Source organism: Ambystoma mexicanum, chromosome 1p (assembly GCF_040938575.1).
Source record: "Ambystoma mexicanum isolate Mex_15411 chromosome 1p, UKY_AmexF1_1, whole genome shotgun sequence".
In the NCBI taxonomy this organism is placed as follows: Eukaryota; Metazoa; Chordata; class Amphibia; order Caudata; family Ambystomatidae; genus Ambystoma; species Ambystoma mexicanum.
Window position 1 is genome coordinate 565,058,374 of NC_090921.1, and position 24,945 is coordinate 565,083,318.

The 24,945-nt window shown below is 43.7% G+C and overlaps 1 protein-coding gene across 2 annotated transcripts in view; it reads right to left on the reverse strand.

The window, feature by feature from the left end:
• Nucleotides 1-24,945, reverse strand: part of BTBD2 (BTB domain containing 2) — a 628,042-nt gene that overhangs the window by 298,531 nt on the left and 304,566 nt on the right. For both annotated transcript variants that reach the window (XM_069649505.1, XM_069649506.1), the window contains exon 5: nt 20,685-20,882. In XM_069649505.1, the coding sequence (XP_069505606.1) occupies nt 20,685-20,882 (198 nt within the window). The remainder of the gene's footprint in view (nt 1-20,684; nt 20,883-24,945) is intronic.

The window sequence follows — 24,945 nt, forward strand, 5'->3', positions numbered from 1 at the left end:
GTCAACCCGTGAAGGTGCTGGTTATCTGCTCTTCGTCTCTGTGAACTTCCGTGACCACTTCGAGGAAACTCGTCAGTTTGCAACCTGTGAACTGCTCCCTGTTCTACGACAAGAAACTACTCTGATCCCGGAATCTAACTGTTTGTTCGTCAAGGTAAGGCCATGTACCATAATCATTTTGCGTCCAATTTCTTTTCGTTCAAGACAGTACATGCAAGGAACTAGTCACATGTTCTGAGTTTAGTCAAATTATTTTTCTATTTTTTTAAAGTTATTCAAATACTTATCCGCATGTGAATAACGTGTATAGTTCCAAGAACCAAAACGAACCTTGCATTGAACCTTTTATGTGTCATTTAATTTTTTTAACACATTGGTATTCATAGAGAATTGTTGATCTTTACTTTTCAGAACTTTCCACAATGCCTGCCTGTTCCATTGGCGGTTGCCCTTCGAAGACCCATAATAAATCTGAAGGTACTACAATGCATGTTTTCCCTAAGACAATAGATCAGATAAGAGAATGGGTCCGATATTGCGGATATCCACCGTCTGAGCTTGAAAGTAGAGTCCTAGAAGTCTTTGCGGACAAGAGGGGTGATCGATACCGCATCTGCAGCAGGCACTTTAGCTCAGACATGTACTCCACATCATTGCTAATAAAGAAGAACACACCGCGAGCGAGGGGAAAATTGCTCTCAACCGCTATTCCCACTCTATTCGTCCACATCCCTCCACTGGTGAGTCAAGTTTACGTATTTATCTCTCGGCCTTGCGGTAGTGTGTAGCATTAGCTAACAATAATTTCCCCATTTATGTATCCACTCAATATGAAGGCGGAAGATTCTCCATCCGTGTCGTTATTGCAGTCATCAGCCACCTCAAGCGCCTATCGGGTAATCTTACTTGGCTATTCTGCCACTGACTTGTTTTAGGCATGTAAATCAATAGTTTTAATTTATCGTGTAATTATTTTACCTAATGGTACACCCTTGTACTCGTCCTCTAGTCTTTCTTTTCAGTTATAATTATTGTTATCCAAAATAATGCAAGTACTGTCTTTCAGGGAGATGCTGAGGAGTCCAACGTATTGACGACAACCGTTGATGTCACTCAGATGCTCGAGGTACGTTTCCGGACAGTTCCATCGATGGAGATCATCAGATCTTGCATTCTTGTAGCATGATTGTTACACACAATGTTTCTTTCGTTTTTAGCCATTGATATGTCCTTCTGTCGTCGCCCTCCTATGTGTCTTCTTTTTTTAATATTGTGTTCATTACTAATGAAAGTCCTATGTTTCAGGGAGTCGATGGAGCATTATTCCAAGAAGAAGGGGGAGCATGCAGTTACGGGTCGGCGCAAGAGCTTGCAGAAGTGTGCACCGCAGTTACATCGTCCCTTGATGTTCTTATGCATTTCGAGGTATGGATATTGACAGTTCGATCAAGCGAGATCATATGACGTGATTACATCCGCTATACTTCCTTCTTTATTAACGCAAGTACTATGTTTCAGGGAGATGACGGAGCTTCTTCTACAAGAACATCACCCCTAGTAGTTGATGCAGATTTCTGGGTGGTGACACTTCCAACGATCGAGCAAATCGAATCATATTTAGATATCCATTATTTATTTTAGACAACTGATCATTTGTGCAGGTCTATTTAGATGAGCCGTTGACGCCTGCACAAAGTGTATGTTCTTTTTAACAAAATAGAAAACCATACTAATGCAATTACTGCGTTTCAGGGAGTTACTGAAGCATCATCTTCAATAATATCATCAATGGAAGTCTATGAGGAGCCCGAGGTATGGATCTTGACAGTTCCATCTAACTAGATCAACAATGCGTGAATAATTGTCGTTTGAATGTTCTACACAAAGCGTTCATTCGTGTTTTGCTATTGAGATGTACGTGGGTATTGGTCCCCAAGTACATTTTGTGTTTTCAATATTATTATACATACTAATGAAAGTTCTATGTTTCAGGGAGTCGATGGAGCGTCAGTGCGTGATGGATGTGCTTATCATGAAAATATAGTCGTTGCAGCGCAAGAGGAAGTGGAGACATGCACACACGAGTCGGAGCAACAGCGTCCTGATGTTGAAGTTCGAGGCAAGAAAGTTTCAAAGAAAAGAAAGCAAAAGAAGGTTAGTGTCCTGGTCACTATATTATGTTGTTTTTCACTGTTAATAGTTCAATACTGTAAGTTGTGTTTAAACTGAACATCCCTTTTCCAATCTGTCCTCTAGTTGCGAGTGGGTGTACGAACTAGATCTACACAGACAGTGAAGCGAACGAGAGATGTTGCTTGTCAAACCTTTTGGCAGGGACTGGAGATGCATCGTGCCAATTGGAAGAATATGAAGTGATTGACAACGGAGCTATACCACCACCAGCCATTGATAGTGAATGTCCTCCTGGTAGTTCGGATGCAGTCGGAGATCAATTCACAGAATCCACACCCACAAAAACTAAGACCGCGAGAAAGTTGAAGAAATTGTTTTATTCACCCATCGCCGGAGAAGGAACAGATGTTGCAATGGAAGAGAATGAAGTGGACGACAATGAAACACCATCAATATCACTGAACATAGCGGAAGACGATATCAGAGATTCTACCTTTCATGTGAGTGACATGTCCTCAACGTTACAGGCCGAACCAGCTGGGATGCAGAGTGACAGTATAAATTAAGAGGCCAAATTCATTGTATTCGATAGTTGTTTGATTGATATTATTATTCGGATGAAATGTGGGCATTCGGTTGGTGGGGAAGTATGTGGGGAGCCATTGATTAATGTGACTCGTGCAATTCGAGGCACTAACCTTAAAATACATGCCACCTGTACAAAATATCATCCTTTCTCATGGTCTGCACAACCCATGCTGGGGCAACTGCCAGCAGGCAATCTACTTTGTGCAGCGGCTGCACTTTTTAGTGGTTCAAGTTTTAAAAAGTTAGAGTCTTTCTTTCAGTTTGTGGGAATCCATTTCATTGCGAAAACTCAGTTCTACAAATACCAAACCGATTATCTATTTCCAGCCATTAGCGAAGCTTGGAGAGTGGAAAAAATGTCTATTGATAGTACATTCGCGGGCAAACGGTTCAGGCTAGCCGGTGATGGACAGTGCGACAGCCCAGGATTTTCAGCCAAGTACTGCACCTACCACTTTCAGGATATGGAAAGTAAGAAAATTGTGAGTTCGGTGGTCGTGCAGGTGCCACAAAGTACATCCTCAGTGGCCATGGAGAAAGTTGGCTTTGTAGCATCATTGCAAGAACTACAATTGCGGGGAATGGTGATCGACCTGATAGCCACGGACAGACACGTTTCAATTGCCAAGACAATGAGAGAAGAGTACAAAAATATAAATCACCAATTTGACGTTTGGCATCTTGCAAAAACAATCAATAAAAAAATGTCGGCTGCAGGTAAAAAAAAAAAGATATGCAAGGTATTTCACAGTGGTCCAAGTCAATCAGCAACCATCTTTGGTGGAGCTCAAAAACATGTGGAGGGTCGTTGGAAATTCTACTGGAAAAATGGCGGTCAGTAATGCTACACTGTATCAACGTTCACCACTGGACCACAAACCAACATTTCCACAATTGTGAACATGGCCATTTGTCCACAGAGGAGGCACGGAAGAAGAAGTGGTTGATTCCTTCATCACCCACTCACAAAGCCATTGAAAAGATTGTATTTGATAAAACTATAACAAGAGATTTGAGGGGACTCACGGAATTCTGCCACACAGGAGATTTGGAGGTGTTCCACAATATGTGCCTAAAGTACAGGCCAAAACGATTGCATTTTGGCATGGAGGGCATGATAAATCGGACTCTTCTAGCGGTCTTGGCACATAACCATAATGTTGGCCGTCAACAAAGTAGGACGACCGGAACTTTAGGGACGCTTCGCTACAATAAGGCCTTCACTAAAAGAAGTAAACAATGGGTGATCAAACCAGTGTTTGAGGATATGCAATATGAGTTTGAGAGACTTATTGTTGATGTCCTAGATAGGCACATACATGGAGTTGTGAACGAACCTGTGCAGGGGACAACTGCATTGCCACCCAACATTGCCTCTGTTCCATGTCCACCTAAAGCAGAGCTCATTGAGAAATACACATCACGGTTTAAATGATTGTCATTTGATTGTCTGTTCTCTCGAGTCTCCTCATGTCGCAGGCCCATTGAATATGTGTATCTATGTAATGTGTAAATAAAAGTGATTGCTCAGTGTACATGCAATGTGTCTTCTCCACCCTTGCCCCTCCCTTCACCGTGCAGTAGTGCGAACCACCCAGGTGTCACCTGTGACTTTGCTCTCGAGTCTCCTCATGTCGCAGGCCCATTGAATATGTGTAGCTATGTATTGTGTAAATAAAAGTGATTGCTCAGTGTACATGCAATGTGTCTATCCAACCTTGTTCATTTGCGCATTAAATTAAACCAAACAGTAATATAAATCATTTTTCAAAAAATATAGAATGTATCCATATTTATGGTTCTATGGGGCAGCAAAGCACGCAGACAAAATGCAAAGATGGAGTGTAAATTTCAAGTCCTGTGAGATGGCCTTACACTGAATGTAGCTAACTAGGAATGTGTGCTCGTTCAAAGTGAAGGTCAGCTGCTTTGATTTTTTGCTCGGGTGCCGGAATGGCCCACGATTCAGTATAAGGTTCTATTGTTATTTGACCTTGACAGGCCGGGACCATCCCGAAAGACTTCTTTTTGGGGGTGTGGTGCAATAACGTAAGAAACGATAATGAATACAATTTCAGAAACGAAAGCCATTTAATGTTCGTTCATTAGAAGAAATAACGTCGGCATAGAAGGAGTGGTATTTCGGGGCTGCCCTTCACACAGACACAATGGAAAATGCAAATATAATGTAAGTAACTCTTTAGATGAGTTTATACCGCAATTTAATTACTATACAGTAGCTTTAAAGAGGGGTTAAGTTGTACTGTTCATTCTATGTGGCATATTGTTTTGTACCGCGCACTATCTTGAGGAGAACCATCTCCTTTTACGGAAGCACCTCAAAACCTTCCTCTTTGCTTCTGCTTTCTCTCTCCCTCTCCCCTGCTACAACTGGTCCACTGTCTGCGACCTCGGTCCTGGGCCCTTCCACTCTCCACCTGCACTGCCTCCCTGTCAACCCCTGCACTGGGGGACTGTCTCAGTATCCTACAGCCCCCCCCTTGACGTATAATACCCAGTTGCACTGTCCTAGCTATGAAATAATTTCCCGACCTAATATATAAAATGAATAATTTTAATAAAGATCTGATGGTGAGACTAATTTCATTTTTTATGTTTTTCAAACAGGTACATCATTCATTATTGTATGTGTCACGAGTACCAGACACCGGCGGATGGCTTTTTTAACCGCCAGTTGCTTCTCCGTGTGAACAACGTTACCACCCTGACCATTTTATGGGACGATCGCCAAGTACAAGTATGCCCTTACGCGGTACTAACGGCTAGATGCAACATACAGACCGTTGTGGTGGCCTAGTGCCTCGTTGTTGGAACAGCCATGCGATTATCAGTGCGACCGAAGAGCTTATTTTATCGTAAACCAATACCCTGTGTACTGCACACGAACATCGCTTGCCTCAAGACGAACTATTTTGGATCGAGAGCAAAGAAAAATGCAAATCGCTGAATATTCTCTAAACATTTGATGTCCAATAAATGTACTTTTCCAAATGTACAATCTTGCCGTTTGCTTTTAAACCACAGTTTCATATTCCGAATTGTGGCGCTGTATTGTGAGATGATCTAAGACCCTGTGTACAGCAAAGGAACATCGCGTGCCTCAAAACGAACTTTTTGGAACGTGAGCAAATAAAAATGAAAATCGCTGAATATTCTCAAAACATTTGATGTCAAATAAATGTACTTTACCAAATTTACAATCTTGCGGTTTGATTTAAAAGTACAGTTTCATATTCCGAATTGTGGCGCGCTGTGTTGTGAGCTAATCTGTGTTGATTTCCGGGTTCTGTGTGGAGTCGCGTAGAAGACGCCTGGGCGCGTTTGCCTACGCAGCACAGTCACGTCACGGATAAAGGCGGGGAATATGAATGTTTTGATAAAGTCTGTTTCAGGGGAGGGGGATTTGATTTAGTGCCGCAAAAGCAGGTGAGCCAGGTCGATGGGGGGAAATGATAGGATTATCAGAAAATGGCGGCTGATTTCGAGTGCGATAATGGACGAAAAGTCGGGTAAGGTCTATAGGAAAGTTTTCTACGATCTACCGAGTTATGCTTAAAAACACATGGCCGAACCGACAATAAAAAAAAAGTCCCGGAACTATCCTTTAAGTGTGTCTCTCCCTTCAGCGGTGTTCCGGGCCTTGTCTGCATGTCTCATGCCCATCCATCCACCCTCCATTATCAATGGCAGTTCGCACCTGTGGATGGGGGCTGGCAGGGATGGGAACGGCCAAGGTGCCAAACACCATGTACAATTCAAAGGTATCTTACGCGCAGGGGCCATTGTACACATGGCCTAGCCAGACCCATTGTCGCCGGGCAGGCTCCCCTGATGCATGCCGTGCCCCCGCTATCCACATAAGACCACACCATATACACGTCACTCATTCAAATACACACCCACTTTTCTAATTCTTTATAAACCACTTGATATTTATTGTGAGAACATCCGTGAGCACTGCAAGTCAACTCGTGATCGTGCTACCTGAGAACATCTGTGACCACTGAAAGTGAGCTCTTCATTGTGCTACCTGTGAACATCTCTGAGAACTGAAGTCAACTCGTGATCGCGCTATCTGTTCTCCTGCTACTAACTACCCTGCTTGCTGAATCAAACATTTTGCTGGTGAAGGTAAGGGCAGGTACCCGTCATCTCTTCTTGATCACTAAATTTCTATCTATTTCTAACGAACGTACCCAGTAGTGTAATGTTCATTCATCTCATTGCCATTACCATTGACTTCAGTTTAATTTGTTATGTTCTCGATATATAACAATTGTCATCATGTTAATTGGGATAGAATTGCATCCTTCGCAGACCGCGTCTATAAGCACGTTTCCTTTTGATGCATGATAGTACATTCAAGAGACGAGTAACACGTTACGATTTGCATCACATCAATCGTGTATGAAAGTTATGCTAGAATACAGTCGGCTACGCTACTCAAGTTTTGCTTCTGTGACCAAAACAAACATTGCATAGAGAAATGCATGATATAATTCCATCTTTCTCACGCATTCATGCAAAATAAATTTTGAACGATGTGGACTTTGTTTAACAGATTTTTTAACAATGCCTGCTTGTATAGTTTATGGTTGCCGTTCTAAGACCCATACCAAACCTAAAGGCACACTAATGCATATATTCCCGAGGAATATAGTTCTAATAATAGAATGGGTCAGATATTGCAGATTTGCGCCGGACGAGCCTGAAAGTGGAGACCAGGATGTCTTGGGGGACTTGAGGGGTGATCGATTCCGCACTGCACTTTACCACGAATATGTACGACCAATCCCAGTACACAAAGAAGCCTCGTAAATTGCTTGCAAATGCAATTCCAAATCTATTCATGCACACGCTGCCTCAGGTGAGTCACGGTTCATGAATTAGCTGTAGGCCTTGGGGTACTGAACAGGTAACTACATGGACGGTATGGTGCTTTTAACGTACTAAACTTTGCATATTTACCAGATGGTATTGCTTTATAACTATACCCCATTTTACTAGACATCTGTCCCTGGTTTTAGGAGCATCATAGAAAATTATTTATGAACACAGAAAACTATGCTATCGTGCCCTTCGAAATGAGCACAATCTTTTCGTAATCGGTTGCTTCACATGTCCATTTTTTTTAGATGAGCATATGAAGCACAGACAATCGGTAGTGACATCACCGACACGTCCTTTATACCATTGGTGAGCCATACAGACTTGTTGAGGTTCATATTCTTGAGAGTTGGATCTTCCCACCTATCTAATGCAAATCTAATTTTCCCTTTACCACTTCGTGACAATGCACTGAAAATGAAGGAGCAAGATTCTGCATCCATTTCTTTCCTGGAATCAACATCTTTGAGCAGGTAGTTTTATTTCGCTATTCGATTACGGAAATGTAATATGCATGGAATTTTAGATAATATGAAATAGTTTACGCATCCTGTTTGTTTACATAATGTTTCATCTATGGGTTTTTATTGATATGTACCATTGACTACATCGAATTGTGTCTGTTGAATTTCACTGTTTTCATCCATACTAAAAGAAGTACTGTGTTACAGGGGGATGCTGGTACTTAGAGACTACAATTACATCATCCTTTAGATCTGGTCCAGAGCATGAGGTATGCGTACCGACAGTTCCGTTGAATGAAAGAACGTATATCCTACATCTGATACTATTAGCAGTGACATTATTATAAACAAGCATGTTTTCAAACTTTTACCATTTCATTTCTAATGTTACAATTTCTACCCTAATGCCAAATACAATGCAAAATGCTTGGGTGCAACATTACAATCAGTGGGTTTTGCACAGTGATCTCTGATCGAGTACACTAGCCATCAATCAGGTGAAATTAGAACTGTATATTTTGACTAAACGACGTACACATTTTACAACGATATGTATGTAAGCGATGTGTGCGAGGAAAGAATTTGATTTAAAAAACGATTGACTTTTTTATGAATATTCTATTTAAGGGATGTATACAAGGTCAGGAATTAGAAGAGGAGGCACATGGGTCAGAGGTGGCGGACCAGCTTGCTTGTGCGGTCATTACAGTCAAGAACACAGGTTCACAGAAAATCAAGAAAACAACAGTAACTATAACAATTTAGTTTACAAAAAGGGGTTTGGGGCTGGTGTCTTTATAACATGCTTTTTTAAAATCTAAAGTGCAATATACTGTATGTTGGATTTACATTGAACATGTTTTTACAACCCATCACCTAGAGGCCCAAAAGATAACGAAGTATGAAGTATGAAGACACAGACAACAAATGAAACCGAAGATAATGCTTGCCAAACAGATTTCACCATGGAGTAACTAATAGTTGAGGCGCGGCATTGTCCAGTCAATAAGTAGACTCGAGATGCTTATGCCCAATGGCCAGATAATGAATTGAATGTGACCGGCGAAGCAAGCAAAGTGTTTTTGGACCATTGCTACAATGTGACAACTCGACAAGATGAAGAAAAAACAGAATATAAGGAAGATGCTTTTGAGTTACTTAGTGACCACCCAATAAACAATCGACATTGATTGTAACGCTCACCTGATTCCCGTAGAGGCGCCGGTCTTGACTGGGCGTATACCGTATCTTCAAAGGTGATGTGTAACACACGGCTGGCTCTTTGGGCTGGACCTCTGTGCACTGTATGTCTGACTCGAAGGGTAAGATGTCTGCAGATAGAAAATATGGGATTAAGGAACTGGGTTATTGAATGTCTCTCTCTTCTTCCCTTTCTCTTCTCCTGTAGAACCCCAAAGGTTAACGCTCTCACCTTAGGTAAGTGAACGCCGTGCTCTCCATCTGCCTCGGGACAGGGTGCTGTAACCAGTTTCTTCACTGGGTAAGGGGAGCAGGCCTCTTGACTTCAGAGGACTGCTGTCCGTCGTTTACTGCACGAACGGTAAGTTTCGAGTAATTCTAATGTCTTTAAAGTCTTTAGTAATGATGTTTCTTGTTTTGCAGGGTTCCGGCGATGGCGGATGACGGGCTGAAGTGAGTTGAAGATGGAGCCCGTGTGATGAATAGAAGCGCCTGGAAGCACGTAAGTAAGCGCTTGTTGCCTGCTTCACGATGCGCTCTAACTGTCTTTTTATTTTGCAGGTACAAGTTCGGAGCGGCTGCAGGGTGCCGGAATACCCACTGGGTTAGATGTGGAAAGGAGTAATGGCACGTGAGTATTAAAGTTCCCCAATGTCTTTAAACGCACCTTGTTTTGTCTTTCAGATGCGGGATGCAGCGCCGAAGGCCTCCGGAGCGTGCGAAGAGTTGGTAAGCTTTTGTCTTTCAGATGCCGGAATGCAGTGTGAAGACCTCCGGAGCGCACGAAGAGTAGGTAAGCCTTTGTCTTTCAGATGCCGGAATGCAGCGCGAGGCGTTGGTGACAGCTGATGGACCAGGTAAGTGAAGAGCTGTCACTGAAGACCGTAATGCTAACCTGTTCTTTCTTGTCTTTATAGGTTTTGCTGAAGACTGGATTCAGGATGGTAAGCCTTTTTCCTTAGGCCCAGGATCAGATGCAGAAGACACGATGAGCGTTCTGCTGCAGAGGATGCAGAATAACGCAAAGCAAGATTCATCCATCGGGTGTGGTTTAAATAGCCTCCTGTAGTGCTTAGTAGTCTCCTTCCACAGCCACGCCTAGGTAAGAAAAGAGTTCCTGCTTTCCAGAAGAGTTCCAGTGTTCTGAATCTAGGGAGTGGCTCCTGCCCCACCCAACAGGAAAAGTAGTTCCAAACAGAAGAGGATCAGAGGCTCAACTGGCAGGCAAGTAAGCAGCATGGTCTGCTGCAGGTAAGTCCACCCAAGCATTATGAGCCCGGCGCTTCCAGCGCTGGGACTGGGCATATTTATGAGCCTGGTGCCACTGGCGCCAGGACTGGGTCCAAAAGGTCCCAATTGGGACTGGTTGGCACTCGGAACCTGGGTTATGGATCTGCTTCCAAGGGAGTTGGGAAAACCCTGACCTTTTGGAAGCAGAGATCATGACATTGATGGTCTCTCTAGCCAAAGATCTCGACTTCAGTGTGTCTTGTTCGGCCGATATGTCCACCACAGTTGCGTCACAAACCACATTCATGCAGGACGGTAGTCTAATAAAGGAGCACAAATACATTGTATTCGACAGCTGCCTGCTACAGATTATACTGATGCAAAAATGTGTCCATCCAGGGAGAGGGGGGGGGGAGGGGGGGGGGGGAGTATGCGGGCAGCCATTGGTGAATGTGACTCGTGTATCACAAGGCACAAACCTGAAAATCCAAGCCACCTGTGGCCTGCTCCATGCTACATTTTCATGGTCCGCTCAGCCGATGCTTGGCAAAGTGCCAGCTGGAAATCTACTGTGTGCAGCAGTTTTACTTTTCAGTGGCTCTACTTTTAGTAAGTTGTCCAGTTTCTGTCAATTTGTGGGACTCCAGTTCCTTTCAAAAATGTAATACTACAAATATCAACAACATTTATTCCCTGCTATTACTGAAGCTTGGAAAATTGAACAAATGTCAATTAAAAGCACATCCTCTGACAAACCGTTCAGGCTAGCTGGCGATGGACAGTGCGACAGCCCCAGATTTTCAGCAAAGTACTGCACATTCCACTTTCAGGACATGAAAACTAAAAGAATGGGGAGTTCAGTGGTCGTGCATGTGTCTGAATGTAAATCCTCATTGGCCATGGAGAAACATGGTTTTATAAAATCCCTGGAAGATCTCCAATCGAGGGGAATGCAAATAGACCTCATAGCCACCGGAAGACATGTTTCAATAGCCAAAGGCATGCGAGAGCAGTGTCCAAACATTCACCATCAATTTGATGTACGGCACTTTGCCAAATCAATCAATCAATGAAAGAATCACAGCTGCTGGTTAAAAAAATAATAAAAAAAAAAATTACTGAAAATATTTTACAGTGGTCCCAGTCTTTGAGCAACCATCTTTGGTGGAGGACCAAAACTTGTGGTGGGTGTGTGGAAATTCTACTTGAAAAATGGCGCTCATTGATGCACCATTGTTCCAACGTTCACTCATTGACAGAGAACCAACATTTTCACCAATGTGCACATGGACCTTTATCGGAGGAGCAGGAACTCAAGAAGAAGTGGTTGGTTCCATCTTCACCTCCACACAAAGCTCTTGAGAAGATCGTGTTTGATAAAACTATCAAGAGATCTGAAGGGGCTCACAGAATTCTGTCACACAGGAGATTTGGAGGTGTTCCGCAATATGTGCCTAAAGTACAGGCCCAAGAGATGGCATTTCGGCATAAACGGGATGCAATATCAGATATTACTAGCTGTCTTAGCGCATAATGAAAACATAGGGAGAGAACAATCGAGGACTGCCGGCAACCTTGTGATGCTTGGTTATACAATGGCCTTTACGAAAAGAAGCAAAAAATGGGTGGTCAAGCCAAGATACCAGAAAATGGAATTCGATTTTGTGAAATATCTCACTTTGACTGTGTTGGACATACATCGCTCATGATTTTGTTCCTAGGACACATACATTGCCACAAAACATTGTAAACGTGCCTTGTCCACCGAAAGCAGACCTTGTGGAACAGTTCACTTCCCGGTTCAAATGATTAGCAACTATTTATATGTTCAATGATGTTTATATAAAATGTCCAAATAAAGCGCCCAAATTGTCTTTTGAAATGTATCCTCATTATCAATTTTTGGAGTATGCCATACTGTGTAACGCTGTGCTTTCACACTTCACGCTTTCGTTGAGCTCTTGTGGGTCCTTCATTGATCAGGGGAGGGTCAGTTGGATATCAGCATGAAAGCAAATGTGGGGTTCTGCAGTTGCCTTACCAAGCATGTGTCCAAATAGCTGAATAAATAAACGTCCCACAAAGGAATGAGACCTAGGCTACATAAGAAACTTGGCACGCAAGAACTACTGAATGTAAGCAAAACAAGGCATCAAAGGGGGTTGTTGGTGAGAAATGGGTGCATTCTGACCTATATTTTTATGGGGGCATGTGTTAGGGGTCGCTGCTATCGGATGCTTTATCTGAGGGGCCGATCTTTTATTTGCAGCCCTCAGAATCTTATGATTTCAAACGCAGTGGGGATAGGTGTCAGTGTTACCAAAATATATGACTACTCCTGATTAGGTATATGGGAGGTGAAGTTGAGGTGGTGCAGGGGTAGGGTCTGGGACCAGATGCGTTCAAAGGGAACAGGGGTCATAGGTTCAGGGGACCACGGCCTGGCAGGAGGGGGTTGGAGATGGCATGAGTCAGTGAGCAGAGACGGATTGTGCACTAAGGTTGGAGCAGGACTTGCTCTGACATTCTCGTACGAGCACATTTTGTCAGAGATCGAGACTCGCTACTTGCAAAAATGGTTAGCTGATTTGCTGTGAGAACAGGAGACGGGCTAGGCTGACAGGTGGTGAGTGCTTGCTGTGCGAGGCCTTGGGAGAGTGAGCAGTTCACTAGAGGGACACTAAAAAGAAGGCATTTGGAAGTAAACTAACTGCTTCCATTAAAAAAAGTAAATCACTAGAAATGTTGCGTGGCATTGGTGGATGCCAGCAAACAATTTGTTTTTCAAAAATATTTCAGATGCCACTGTGGTCTGCAAGGCTATTCCCTAACATTCGAAGTGAAGGTCACCGCGTTTGAATTTTGCTTGTGAGCTGTGCACAACGACGCATCCTACACAGTATAAGGTTCAGTTGTTTTTTGTCCTTGGAAGAAAGGGAGGATTCCGAATGGAATGAATGAAGGTAGGTGTGTAATACCCTCAAATAAGATAAGGTTTACCATTGCAAAACTGGACAAAGGAACATGTAATTTCATTTTATGAAAATTCCTTGATCTGACCGGAGTGTCTGCGTTATGCAGAGAGAATGGAAATGCCGAATATTATGCAAGTTTCATTGTAGACGATTTTATAGATGAACGAGTCAAGGTTTCATTATCTGACCATTATTGCTGGCTTACATTGTACCCCCCCACCTTTTTCTTCCTGCACTTATCAGACCTACCCCACCTGCTGCCTTAAACCTAGCACTTGCAAATTACTGGCTGCACTACCACTGTTTGTTGCCTTTATTATTTATTTATTATTATTTATCTGTTTCTCCTCTGCTTCGCGCTTACCACTTCTCCCCCTTCCATGCACTTTTCCCCTCCCCTTCTCCCATGCACTTGCGGCGCGTTCTCAATGTCACTGGGCCTAGTAAGATCGCTGTTTTGTTCTCCCCTGTTCCCCTCCTTTGCCTTGTCACACTCTGAAACACTTGTGTACGAGCGTGATAGAAATAAAATATCAATATCAATAGAATGTAATGGGTTGTTGTTTGTGGCATATTGCAACAACGCGCAAAAACAACCTGTGTGTACTTGTCTTTGTCCTGGGAAAATGGGCAGTCCAGCACCGACATGCATGTAGTCCACATCTGGGTTCCCCCAGGTTCCACCAACGCCAAATTCTACGCTACTTCCGTTAAAATGCAGTCTATGTGTTTTTCGAATTCTTCCGTCAGCTTCCGCATCCCATTGCGAGCTAAACATACTCCAGAGCACTAACCTCTCAAGCACATTGTGGACTCCAACTTTCCACAATGTTTTCTCTGTGTTTCCATTGTTTCACGTTCGTGTTCATCATTAGTTTTCACACAGTCCAGAATTAATGGGTAAATTGATAAATTAGAATAAAGAACAACTACTGAGACACATTTCCGTTATGTTTTCTACACGGCTACATGCTACCTTTCTGCGAATGTCATCAATTCCAGATACCAACTGATGGCTTCTTTAGCCTGCAGCTGCAGATACACAAATGGCTGGATTACAATGATGCTGTTTTGGGACGATCGCCCCAGGCCGATATGCCCTTTCGCGGTACCAGTGATAAGGAGCAACCTGACATCATTTACAGTGGTCTAGCGCCAAGCTGATGTCGAAGCTTTGCGATTCACGGTGCGTCCAATGCGCTTCTTACACTCAAACGGAACACCGTGTGACTCACAATAAACATTTGTGGATCGAGAACAAAGAAAGAAATTACCAATGGGGTTGAATATGGAAATCGCTGGATGTTTGAGCGTTTATTGTGAATTAAAAGCACATTATAAATTGCAGAGTATTGCGGTTTCCTTTAAAAATAATGTTTTGTATTCAAAATTGGGACGCGCAGTGTTGTGAGAGAATGTGTGTTGATATTCTGGGTTCTGCGTCAATTGACGTCAACACGTAGGTGATGACCGGGTGCGTTTGGCTACGCTGCCCAGTAACGTCATGGAGATAGGTGGAGAATATCGCTAGGAATGGTGAGGTCTGCCTCAGGGGCGGGGGATATGATTTAGTGCCACCAGGGCAGTTCACGTTAGGGCGATGCGGCAACAGATAAGATTAGCACAAAATGGCTGCACCCTGCTGCCTGATTTCGCATGTGTAAAAGTGAGGAAAACTACGGTAAGATGCATAGGAAATGTTTGTACGATCGATCAACGTATGCTTAAAAACACATGCCTGAACGCTCGGGACAATAATATTTTTAAGGAAACTATTCCTTTAAACTTCCACAGATGGGTAAAAGGCAGAGCACGAAAGCACACTCTGAGCAAGGAAAAGCACAAAAAAGTACAGCAGTTTTGAGTCGGCAGCTGAACGAGGGGAGAAAAGTGACAAACTAAGAAGGGTTGGTAGGAAGGGAATTACCCTTGACCTTTTTGGCAAAATGCTGTTACTTTCAAGAAACCTTTGAGGCAGAAAGCGTTAAGACCAGGAAACCAGACTAAAGAACCCTGCATTGTGTGTCAGAGATATCGAAGGCCCTCCCACGTAACTGATCAAGGCAGGGAGGAGCAGCAGCAGCCATATTGGTATCGCCCTTGGCTCCAAGAACAAAGAAGCGCCAGAAAGATAAGCACAGCTGGCGAGTTGGGGAGACTGATGCAAGACCGGTCTGTGTTGAAGTCAAAGTTGAAAGTGGCATCATTGTATAACGAGCGCTGTAACAAACATTGTTGAATGCATGTGATAGACACGAGTAAAGCTAAACTGCTGATGAATGTTTGAACTTAAGGTAAGATACCGCTGAGAGTGGTCTTGCACCATGAATGTGCTCAAAGATTTCTGTGAGGTATCCCGCCAAGAAAAACGAAAGTAGAAGATTGAACAATTGTGTGAAGTGAATCAAAGTGGTCCTGCAACGGTTTAAGCAAAAGCCATCGCATATTTGAAAGTCTTTGTTTTAGATATCAAGGGGAGTCGAGCCTGAACGAGGGAGATCCATGGTCCGAGCCCGAACGAGGGAGACCAATTGTGAACGTTGTGTTAAAGGGATCTGAGCCCGGAGAAGGGGGATCCGTGGTCCGAGCCCGAACGAGGGAAACCAGTTTAGAACTTGTGAATGAGAAAACCCTGATAAAGAGAAAGGAAGTTTTGTGTTTGTATGTTACATCAGGCCCTCTACAGTAAGACTGTCATTGGGAGAGAGCCTTTGGCGGAAGTTCCTGATGTCTATGCTTTGAATTGTTACCTCGTGGCAAAGAAGCCAGAGTGTGTGCAAAGCTCAAGTGTGCCGCCTTGTCCCGTGCTGAAAATATGGGGAAGGGGAGCCAACTACTCTACTATCCTGACATATTAGTTCTCTAAAACTCTTATTTTGCATACATTATTGTTCCACACCATTTGTATTGAGAAGTAGGCAATAGGTTTATTAGTATAGGCCCTTTTATGTTGACAGACACCAGTAGGACTGTTATTTTTACTTTGATCGTCGTATTGTAGTTTGCTTCCATCCTTAGATTTAGATATGCTTTCAACCAACTCATTGAAGTTCAATAAACACCCTTGAACTGTGATCACTTGTGTCTCTGTCTTCACTGTTTGATACCATGCCTTTCTTACAGGGTTCTCGAAGTTTGTGGATGTCCAAGTAATATGTAACATGGGTAAAATCAATCCTTTTGAGCACTTGAGTAGTGCAGAAGGAAAGAGGCCAACAGTTAGCCGGTAGATTTTGGTCAGCCCCTTGAATTTTTAGGAGAGCAGTGACCATGGCAGTTTTGAAGATAGCGGGAAAGCAAGCAGAGTCTAAGGACAGGTTGAAGAGTTCAGCGAGGTGAAAAGCCACTGAAGGAGCAATAGGCTTGACTAGCTGAGGAACAAGAGGGTGTGATGGGGCACAAGAGGTGTATTCCTTCATCAGCAGAGATAGGACTTCTGCAGTATTATTGTGACTAAAGTAGAATAACGAGGCAGAGGATGATAGTAGAATGTAAGATGAGGGAGTGCGAGGAAGGCTGGGAAAGTGTCTCCAATTTTGGAAACCTTTGCAGCAAAGTATTCAGCTAGGTCATTAGCTACGAGAGTGAAGTGGATAATCCTAGGTTTAGGAGTAGTGAGTCTAGGGTGCCCTGTAGCCGGCATGAATGGGTTGATTTAGAGTGAATGAGGGTGCAGTAGAAATCTGTTTTCGCTCCATCAAGATAGGGCTTGAGCTTGAGAGAGTTCAGGTCAGAGAGGTAGAATTTCAGGTCCTCATGCGAGTCAATACGCCTACGTTTGGCAAGCAGTCCATCCATGGGTTGAGGACGCTGTGATTTAGGGGTGAAAATTAGCAGTGGGAGGCAAGAGCAGAATGCGTCTATAGCAGTGATTGGAAGCTTGAGACGGCAGTGTTGGTGGAAGAGGCATCTAGTGTGAAGGAGGAGAGTGAGAACTGGAGGTCCAAGAGAAAAGGAGGAATGGTAGTAGGTTTACATTTCCTTTTAGTAATGGGCGAGGCAAGTGGTGATGAGAGATCAGAGGGTGGAAAGGAGATGTGATGGAAATAATGGAATGATCCGATAGGGATGATGTCACAGAAGTATTAGCGGCTGAGAGAGTGGTGGAGATGAATAAGGAGATCCAAATAGTTACTCCCGGTGTGGGTAGGTAGATTATGGATAGAGTGGAGCGCATGGTCACTAAGAAAAGTCAGAGGTTTAGATTTCTGGGAAGTGTTTGGAGAAGGGAGGTTAAAGTTACCTGACAGAATGAGGTGATGTTTAGTGGAAAGAGAAACAAGAGCTTCCCAAGTTCATCAAAGCATGGTCCAGTGGGATCAGGAGGGCGATAGAGATATGAAAAGAGTGAGGAGAAGCAATAGTAGAGATAGTGAGTTCTAGAGGTGGCAGAGGACGTGTCATTGGAGATTGGTGAGGCATTGAGGCGGTAAGAGTAGGTGTCTGCCACAGCCACCTCTGCAAGTCAGACAAGGAAAGTTAACACATAATAGTTTGGAGTCATGTAGGGGTGGCAGTGGCAGACGGAGAAATCCAGGTTTCAGTGATAGCATGGAGGTCTAGGGGAGCAGAGCTGGCATAGTCAGTGAAAGTAAGTTTTGTTGCATACAGACCAAACCAGTTGAATCTCAGAGGAAGAGAGGTGAGTTGGATAGGTGCAAGGGGAGGTATAGTTAGCTCATTGGCTTTGTGCACTGGAAGTAGGAGGTGCAAGAGAGATAGAGTAGTGGGAGTTTTGAGATGTGAGTTATGATAGGAAAGGAGGCAGTTGTAGCATGATTGGAGATGGAGTAGTGAGAAACGTAAAAGCAAAGGCTCATAGGCCACCCTTCACAGTACCGCCCTGAACTGGGACATCTATGGCCGGATGCCCTCAGGGTCGGACTGGGACAAGAAATAGGCCCGGTCACCCAAAAAAAGTGGCTCACCCCTCGCCTCACCACCCTCGACCTCTGGTGACATCACCAGAAGTGATGTCATTTGAAGTTGTAGGTGAAAGGATAAAAAAAAGGATCAAATGCCTTTTTTTTTTTAACCAAAAGGACCGAAAAAAAGGGTTGCATTTTTTTTTATGGGTGGTTCCCCCCAAACCCCCGTTTTCTTTTTCACATTTTTTTATGCATACCAAACTAAAAAAATATATAAATAAAAAAGCATTCAACCCTTTTTTTTCAGTCATTTTGGTGTTGAGCAAAAGGCATTCGATCCTTTTGTTTTAGATCCTTTGACTGGACACCGTCATTTGACCCCTACCCCAAAGTGACATCCCGGGAAGCGATGAAACGAGACCGGTCACCCCTTGACAAAACATGAAGGGGCATCAAATGGCATTGTTCCTAAGTACACTAAATTACTGTGAATTCAAGCAGACGTCCAAGGCCAAATGATAACATGTTATTGTATAGCACTTACGCTTAAGCTCTTTTTTATTGAACAAATATGCATACATTATCACCCAACCGGTGCTGGTACTCATTCATGTATCGACCCAAGAAGGATGAAAGGCTTTTTGACAAAGAAATTTGAACAAAATAATTTTTTCTCCAAACCGGCCCAGGCATGGCCAGAAACCACTCCCCGCCCCCACTCCCCAGGGACGATTTCGGCCCAGCCACGGGCCGAAAGGCCGAGGGACCAATCTGACCCTGGATGCCCCAAGGAGTTCAAAAGTAAAAACGCACACTCCTGTCACCCGATTGCCTAGTCAAGCAGTGGTTGCTCTCTGATTTTGTCCCTCGTGTTAACAGGATGAGGGAATTTCTTCTTGATTGGTGTTCCCAGACGAGTCTATTGTCGCCTTCAGTTGGAATGTGGGCCGACTCATGGTCGCCACAGAAGTGTTGTCATTGAGGCAAGATGGCTGCAGGAAGTGTTGTCAGAAATTCCAAGATGGCCACCAGAAGTGATGTTAGTCAGAAAGTGAAGCAACAAATGAGAAGTGATGACACACGCTTTAGTCACATGATGTTAATGTTAAAGGATATTTATACCGCGTACTATCACCACCGGAGTGGTCCCTTGGCGCTGATCGTCTGGACCATCAGTGGTCGTTCTCTGATTTTGTCCCTGGTGTCCCACAAAGAATATTTTAACCTCTACCCGCCAACTCCTGTATTTCTTCCACTACTTCACTGACACCTGCAGCATGACCTTCTCACCAATGTATCATATTCAAAACATACCCTTTTCATTCCGGCAAAGCCTTAGTTGGACCAACACAAATATACTGCACATCAATTATCTTTCCGATTGCCTTTTGTACCTGCTGATGTCTCTCCTCCCCCCCCCCCTTGGAATATGACAGGCTCCAGGAGTATACTTTTGTAGAATTTATATCTTTGCTGACTACTAGTCTGGTTTCCCAATTTAAAGGAGATTACCCCCCACCCCCACCCCCACCCCCAGAGTGCTTTTCAGGTTTCATGTGAGAAGGTGAAATGCCTGCATTGATTTCAAACAAATGATACTGAAGAGAAAGGTCCATCAGTATATAGATCTCTTCCTTTTGTATGCAACACCTTAATAATAAGTGATGTGCTCAGTAGTTACCGTTCTTTTATTAGGTCTGTCAGGACATTTACTATCCCGTCCTTCATCGCAGATTTATCACTATGACCAATGGCAGAGTAAACAGTCTGACGTGGGTGTCAACTGGGAGGAGTATTGTTGGTCATGTGTAGACTTACTACATGGATAATATTACTGAGATCCAATCTAATCCAAGAAGCCTCCGCACAAAACATCTAGTTGGCGCCTGGTGGATTCACCCTTTAATTGATGGCTGGCGAATTCAAGCTTACAAGAAAACAGTAAAGTTTTGCAAAAATGTATGTCAGATATCCTGACATTTTTGAGATACTAGATTTTTCCAAAGATGTTAAAATAAACAACTTTCAAGTTAATTCACCTTGTGTGTTATTGCTCACAAGTAGTTGTGCCACGAAACAAACATACTTAAAAGCAACGAAGTATCCTGATATTTGATATCCCAAAATCACTAAACCAACTACCAGTTTAAGCATTTTGGCAAGAGCTTGCCTATTTCAGGTATCATATATGGAACCATTTTGGAATGAGACCACCTACAGCATGATGTCAAAGCTTTGTTATGGGGAATTGGAAAACATGTTTTCCAATATATGCCCACTACAGCAAACAGGGCAGCACGATATTTCATGTTTCTTACCTGCAGCAAATTCCTCGATTGTCATAAGTGGGAAGCGGATGAGCGAAAGTGCTTTTCCCAACACTTTCCTTTTGTTCTCTGGAGTCACCTGATGCTGCTGCCGTGGACACTCTGCCTCTGACCAACGGACCATAGCATTAAACAATCTGATTTCCCGAATGCCCAGGGTATCACGTTCTAGCACTGCTATGAGGGTATCTGTAAAAGAAGAATTGCGAGATTTTTGTTGTGATTAGAAAAAAAGGAAGAAGTGCATTGATAAACTATAGGTGAACGAATCAAACATACATATAGAGTAAGTGATCAAGCCATGTACCTTTTTTCAAAGGTCTGCACATTCAATCTTGTTTGGAAAAAGTGCCTACCCAGCACGTGAACACAGTCAAACCATTATGATATGGCATTTATAACGCGCCAATACACAAGTGTTTCAAGGCGCGACGAGGAGAGGGAGGGGCAACAGGGGGAGACGGACAACGATCCTACTAGGCCAGGTGTCATTCAGATCATGCAAGTGCATGGGAAGGGGGAAAATGCGGGGGTAGGGGGAGGGGACAGTGCAGTACATGGGATAATAGAATAAATAACAATAATTAAAGTATGGCCTGCAGGTTGCAAGTGCAGCAAGGGTAAGTGCAGACAAGGTGTCAAGTGCTGGTAGTATTTTATGAAATAAGTACGCTAGACTGAAAGTAGATGTTTTCCTGTTAGTGGAACAACTTTTATTTTTGCATTAACTTTCTTTTCTTTCTCTATTTTAGGAAAAAGGATACGTTTTTGTCTTGGTCGCGGACTTCTTCGGTTGACAGTTTCAGGCAGCGGACTTGGTACCTTCAGGTAAGCCTCTAAAAAGGTAGAAATGTTCTATTCTCATTTTCTTTAAGTCTCTCTCATGGTTTCCGTCAGTTCATTTCACTACAAACGCCTTTGCCTTTTCGTGTTAATTCACTGCGAATGTTCCCACCTCGGTGGATCTTACAGTCTTTTTTTTATCAACTAGCTCTGATGCTTCATTCTCTTTCCGGACGGCAATTTCTTAATCCTTTAACATCTTGTTTAGTAGACTCTTTCAATGGGGAACAGTCTTTTCTGTTTGCAATATCCACTGTACACATACACGTGTGCACACACAAACTCCTCTCACTCCGGCACTCTTCGGCTCACACTTCGCTTGATTGGTTTAATGTTTTCCCTTGAGACTGGCTTGTAGCGTCTCTCCCCATCAAGTCTCTAGTCCCTTTTATACGCTGCGGGCTTGTTGAGGCTTCTGCCTTCCAGTCGCACTCCCTTTTATTGACTCGGCAGTGGCTAGAAAGCTCCACCCCCCCCAGCTGACTGTTGAATGAGCCTCAGTGACACTGTTGCACTCACCCAGCTGATACGCGGGAGTTCCACCCCTTCAGCGGTGTGGTAATCCGAAAACACAGCGTTTCTGCCCCTCGCCTTCACTTCACGTAACAGCGCGTTCCTCACTTCATGTTACGCTCCCCTTCGTTGTAACGATCTTCGGATCGCCTGTTTCGGAAGGGATCTCCCCCACCGCACTCGTTTCATAGGGGCGTCGCTGCTCACGCTCCTCCTCCCCTCTTTATACTAGCGTGACGGCCTCTCTCTCACCTCGACACGCTGATCTCGGCGTGAAGATCTCAGAACTGGCAACACACAGCGATTGACTATCGCTCCGTGAACTTCAACATTTTCTAACATAAGCGCAACGGTGCAAATTTTACTACTTTAAGTTAAAACGGTCTTCCTTGTTTTCTTTCCGGACCTCCTCAGTAAGCCCAGCTATAACCGTCGTTTTCCTCCTCCAGCTCCTCCGTTCCCTAGCAACCAGCAAAACAAGAGATCAAGGTCAACAACTTGAATCTCTGCTGTGATTGGCTAAACACACTGTCAATTAACCTCTCCAGCTGATAGAAATATTTAACCCTTTGATGTCCTGCTTCTCCTGCTTATGCTGGTATTGCCAGAGCCAACGCCTGACGGAAGATCTCCTGTGCACTTCAGAGTGGATACATCACACGCACCCATACACAAGTGTTTCAAGGCGCGACGAGGAGAGGGAGAGGCAACGGGGGGAGACGGACAACGATCCTACGAGGCCAGGTGTCATTCAGATCACGCAAGTGCATGGGAAGGGGGAATGTGCAGGGGTAGGGGACAGAGCAGTACATGGGATAATAGAATAAATAACAATAATTAAAGTATGGCCTGCAGGTTGCAAGTGCAGCAAGGGTAAGTGCAGAAAAGGTGTCAAGTGCTGGTAGTGGGACTGTAGGGATACAGAAACAGTCCCCAAGTGCGGGGGTTGCTAGGATGGCAGTGCAGGTGTGTGAGACTGGCGGGGGAGGGATATGGGCCAGAGTCCAGAGGGTGGCCAGGTAACCAGTGTAGTTTTGGTTTCAGCCACGAGGTCAGCAGGGGAGAAAAAGCAGAGGCAAAGAGAAAGGTTTTGAGGTGCTTCCGGAACCGAGATGATTCTCCTCAAGTTTCAATGAGGCTGTTCTAGAGGGAGGTCCCAGCCGAAGAAAGATCTACCACCAACTCGTTGCTTGGAGAAGCGACTGACCCTGAAGGAGTTGGAGGTGGATGAGCGAAGAGCTCAAGAAGGAAGATATTAAGGGAACGAGTTTGAGGTATTGAGGCCCCAGTCCCCAGAAGGCCTTGTGGACAATGCAGAGGGCTTTGAACTTAATCCTTGCAGCCACTGGGAGCCAGTGCAGAGATTGCAGTCCTGGAGAGATACAATCCCTGGGCTTGAGGCCAAGGACAAGTCTCGCAGTCCTGTTCTGGATGTGTTGCAGAGGGCGGAGAGTGGAAGCAGACAGATTTAGAAAGAGGCTGTTGCAGTAGTCCAGCCTAGAGAGAACCAGAGCTCTGGAGACAGTGAGCATCTGGGGAAAGGAGAGGAAAGGAAGAATACCTCTGAGGAGGTGCGGCTGGTATTGTGACTTCTTAGAGACGTCAGAGATCTGAGGAGAGAAGGAGAGCGTAGAGTCAAAGAAGACCCCGAGGTTTTTATTTTTAGCCTCACAGGTGGGAGCAGGAAGAGGGCCAAGAGAGGCCAGCCATAGAGTGACAGGAAAGTGATTTTCCATAAAAAAAGAAAAATGAAAATGGACTGCAGCGTAAAGTACAAAATCTAAGCAAATATCTAACACAATTTAAATCATGTAAAATTAGTTTAAACTTTCAAACGATATAGACAAACTTCCTACTGCTTCTATATGGCTCTGGGGTCACAAGGTTTGGAAACAGGTTAATACACCCACAAAATAGGAGCATAAGTAACTAATGTTTCGAGTACTGCTTCTCCAGTGGCTAAGACCTACTCTACACTAAAGATAACTGAGTGAATAGTTTAGTAGATGTGCTTTTACAGATTGAGATGTACATATTTGAGAGTTCTGGAAAGCTATAGTCATTTAAACAGAGAAAAGTTAATCATCTTTGATTTTTCTGTAAAAATGGTTTCAGCAAGAGATGCACAGATAAATTGACATTTAAATGATGGCCAGACACTATGCATGACTCCAGAAACATTTGAAAAAGGTTCCTTTTTTAAAAGTACAAATTAAGAAAAGATTATTTTTAAAACAGAGGCTCGAGAAAGGTAGCCTGGTCGTTTAAAATCTTCTACAAGCAGGGTGACTGGGAGATTTTAATCTGCACATCCTATTCCAACTAGAAATTTACAATAGATGCTCCGGTGATTTATAACAGAACCATCAAGTCTGGCAGATGAACAAGGGTGCCTTAAAATTAAGTGATCATTCTAGACAAAAGCAGTGTAACAAATGTCAGCCTAAAAATAATGCAGGCAGCTGGCTGTACAAGATTGTAATGGCCAACCAGCCCAAGTAAACAGGGACAAAGCAGCAAGGGCCTTTAACAAGGGCTGTGGCACCTTTGATATCCAGGCCAGAACTAAGGGGATAACTGAGATTACTACACAACTTCACATTTATAAAGGGAAAAGGGAGCTCAAGCTCTATTTTCCTAGTGGCTTAGATGCAGTGTGGAGCAGTCTGAGTGCCAATGGAGTAGGAGGAGGATGGAGAACACAAGGAAGGTATGTCAGTTTATATTTGTAAAAATAAATAAGAGGAGTGGAGCCTCTCTGAACACAGGCTTGTACTGGCAGATGCAGCCTACATTAAAGATCAACCAGATTAGTTGAAGCAACTGCTGCTAATTGGGCAGCTATCCTAACATACACATCCAAATAGTAATGACAGCAGAACATATGAATGAATTA